General features: G+C 56.9%; 1 protein-coding gene across 1 annotated transcript; it reads left to right on the forward strand.

The window, feature by feature from the left end:
* The first annotated feature begins 457 nt into the window (after positions 1–457).
* Positions 458–1,748, forward strand: LOC123102955 (probable glutathione S-transferase GSTF1). The gene is made up of 3 exons (XM_044524463.1): positions 458–785; positions 939–987; positions 1,116–1,748. Exons 1-3 carry the CDS (start codon positions 633–635, stop codon positions 1,595–1,597), a joined length of 684 nt encoding a protein of 227 aa, XP_044380398.1. The 5' UTR covers positions 458–632; the 3' UTR covers positions 1,598–1,748.
* Positions 1,749–3,672: the final 1,924 nt, after the last annotated feature.

Below are 3,672 nucleotides of genomic sequence, written 5' to 3' on the forward strand. Positions count from 1 at the left end.
CACCCTATTTGCACTAGGCCCTTCAAGATGCTATTGCCGGCCTTTATCCCCGTAAGTGTGTTCTCATACAAGTCTAGTTGTTGTAGGTTCAAATTGCCACCCAAATTTGTCGGATTTATTTAAATATCTATCAAATTTGTTTGGATGGCCGCAGGACATATGTGTATAGCTTCGGATGGCCGGCTTCCGTATTAGTGTTCGTGGATTTGTCCCTCTGTCTGTGGACGAATGCGGTGTCTGGTTTGCGGGTCAGCGCTAGAGATGCCCTCGGAAGGGTGAGGGAGAAGAAGACTCTAGGAAGCGGGACCCACGCCCAGCAAAGGAGATATAGTCTTGACTCTTGAATAGGGTGTGCCTATGACAGTGGGGCCTATGCAAGCTGGGTGGTCGTTGCTAAATGGGCGCCGTGCGCTGTGGACTGGTCATGCTGTATGAGAAATCTGATTAGCTCTCCTCCCTTCCTCTGCATCCCCACCCACCTACCGTTCTCCTTCCTCACCTCTGACCTCGTCTCTCAGCTGCTCCCAGTTCCGCTCCTGTACAGTCCGATACTTATAGGCATCAAAAACAGAGCTGCTTTCAAAAGAAAAAAAAACAGAGCCAGCTAAATTACCGCAGAGAGAGAGCCAGACATGGGCGGTGCCGTGAAGGTGTACGGGGTGGGGGCGTCTCCGTTCGTGGCGACGGTGCTCTTGTGCCTGGAGGAGACGGGCGCAGACTACGAGCTCGTCCCCCTCGACATGGCGGCGCGTGAGCAGAGGGCCGAGCCACACCTCTCCCGAAACGTACGTCGGTTCTGCTGAGCTCAACCATCAACCACAGCACTCTACCTTCTTAATCCCATTTTCCCGTGACAAGTGTTATTAGTCAGGTGCTCTAATCTTCTATCTCATTCCATTTTTCCATGTTAAGTTTTCTTGTATGCTTCAATCTTGCAGCCTTTCGGGAAGATCCCAGTGTTAGAGGACGGAGAGCTGACTCTCTTCGGTATGAAATTCTCACGCTCATCACAAATCAGACCATAGCATCTTAATCAAAACCTCACTTTTACAAAAGATGATTAGATTTTTCTTTTGCCCTATCAATTAATCCGCACGTCGGTAATACGATCTCAGAATCGCGCGCGATTTCTCGGTACGTGCTCCGCAAGTACGGAGGCACCAACCCCACCACCGATCTTCTAAGGGAATCCAGCCTCGAGGAATCAGCCATGGTGGACGTGTGGACGGAGGTGGAGGCCCACCAGTACCAGCCGGCCATCGAACACATCGTCCAGCAGTGCGTCATCCTGCCGTTCATCGGCGGCGCGCGAGACCAGGCCGTTGTCGACGAGAACGTGGGGAAGCTGGAGAAGGTCCTGGACGTGTATGAGGCGCGGCTGTCGACGCACGCGTACCTCGCCGGAGATTTCTTCAGCCTCGCCGACCTCGTCCACTTCGGTATCACCTACTACCTGGTGGCCGGAACCGAGTACGCCACGTTGCTGGAGTCGCGCGCGAACGTGTGGGCGTGGTGGGGGCGGATCATGGCCAGGCCGTCGGTCAAGAAGGTGGCGCCGTTAATCCACCTCTGGTTGAAGCCATCTTCGTCTGCTTAAGTTCAATATCGTAAATTCGTATGTGTATCTTCATTGATTAATCTGCTGCGACTAGCTACCTCAAATTCAGGATACCTTCGCTCTTACGAAGGAACATTCTGTTTCCACATTCCTAATCGCAAGTACAAAAAGTCTAATCGAGCAGCCACCTGGCCTGCCCTGCTCCCTCCTGATCCATAACCAGAGAGCCGCCCCCGCCTCTCTCCTCGACCGCCCGATCCGATCTAGGGCTTTGGACCGCCGGCGCCGCCTCTTTCCTCACCGCCGCCATAGCTCCGCGGGGCAAAGCCCAGACAGGGGATGACGGCGGTGGCGGGGTCTTCGTCCATCCCTGCTTCGGGATGCGGTTGCGGTGGAGTGCGCGGGTGTCCTAGACGCGTGCGTCGTTCGGCGTCAGCGGCGCAACAGTGAGGGTCCCTCCGCTGTCGATGGCTCACCTAGCCTGGGTGACGGTTTCGGGCAGTGGTGTGCCTCTGGTCGTGCGGTTTTCCGGTAGCAGATGTCACTCATGGACGTGCTGGATGATGGAGAAGGTCGATCTAGTGGTCCAGTCGGGGATGGGCGTGAATTTGCCAGCGAAAGCTTGGTTCGGTCTTGACCAGAACCGTCAAAGTCGGTGCACATGGGAGTCATTATCTCGTTGGAGACGTTGTAGGCAAGGTTCCTGCGTTGTCAACCCATGAGGGCTTCATCTTTAGGGTTGTACATCGACTGGAGGGATAATGTTTGGCTTGGCTAAGCCCATGTCTTGTGCAGTGACCAAGGTGGAGCACTGTGCCACCTACATTATTAATGACGGCGAGTCTTGGCGGCAAGGTGCACCGGGGTCTCGATGCCGGATATCGTTTGGTGGGCGTGCATAGGAGGCTAGCGTTGTCCAACGTCGTGGTGGTGTCGGCAGAAGGGTCTGACAGGATCAGTGCATTGATTTCTACTGAAGATGAAACCGTGGAAGAAGGCAATGACAAATTCTACAACATGCGCATGCGGTGCACGCTGAGGGTCTACTAGCGGTTGGTGCTCCCAGCTAGTCAGCAGGCGGCTTGGTGAGGCCATCGAATTTCTTTATGTGTGCGTGAGGTCATGGCACATAATGAATTTTATAAGGGCATCTTCAAGTCGGACCCGTAAACCTTCCGCAACCGTCCAGACCATGTTGCTCGGACCGCGAAAGCCATCCAACGCCCTGTATCGATCCACATGGTGGTCCAGACGCAGTTTCTCCCGCAAACCAGAGACAAAAAATGGGAGAGGTTTGCAGGAGTCCGGACCGCTCCCAAGCCCGCTTCTGACCGCCTTGGCCCACCAAAACCCCATCCCACGCGCCCTCCTGCCCGGCGCCAGCTGCCCGCATTCATACCGCTGTAGAGCACGCCGCTCCGCATTGAAGACGGCTCAGGGCGGACGCGGCCTCTCACTGCCTCTGTCATTGAAGCGGCGCGCCGGCCGAGGGCGCCGCATGCTGCACGCCCGGCTGACCATGCCTTCTCGCCGCATTCATACGCCCCCATTAACCCCACGTGGAAGCCACATGCCTGTTCATGAGCGGGCCGGCATTATATGCAACGTCGGACGAGCTCCTACCGTCCGCCCTCTATTTAAACGAGGGCAGACACCGGGCAAGAACCACACCCCTTCGCCGCTTCCCCAATCGCCTTCTCTACCACTCTTCTGATGGCTTCCGAAGAGCAGTTCTCCGGCATAAAAGCTGACTGGGTAGCCCGCCGAATACGAGCATGGCAGCTCGCTACTCCACCTCCTGCGCCTCACCCGACGGAGCAAGTTACCGTCCCAAGCCGCCGCGTGGTTCAGCAACTTGCCGCTCCAAGCCCACTCGATGAGGAGTGGCCAGTTGCTCCACGCCGGCATGGCGGGGAGCACGACGACACGGGCGTCGTCGATGCCATCAACGACCCCCCCTCCCCCCGTGTCTGCGGCCACGCTCCCCGTGCCTGCGACCGCGCCTCTCGTGCACGCGACCCGTGCCTACGACCGCACCATGCAGGCAGATGTAGAAGCCAAGTGCGCGAAAAGCGATGAGTCGGTGACCGGCGCCTCCGCGTCCGCCGCCATCA

This window comes from Triticum aestivum, chromosome 1A (assembly GCF_018294505.1).
Source record: "Triticum aestivum cultivar Chinese Spring chromosome 1A, IWGSC CS RefSeq v2.1, whole genome shotgun sequence".
Lineage (NCBI taxonomy): Eukaryota > Viridiplantae > Streptophyta > Magnoliopsida > Poales > Poaceae > Triticum > Triticum aestivum.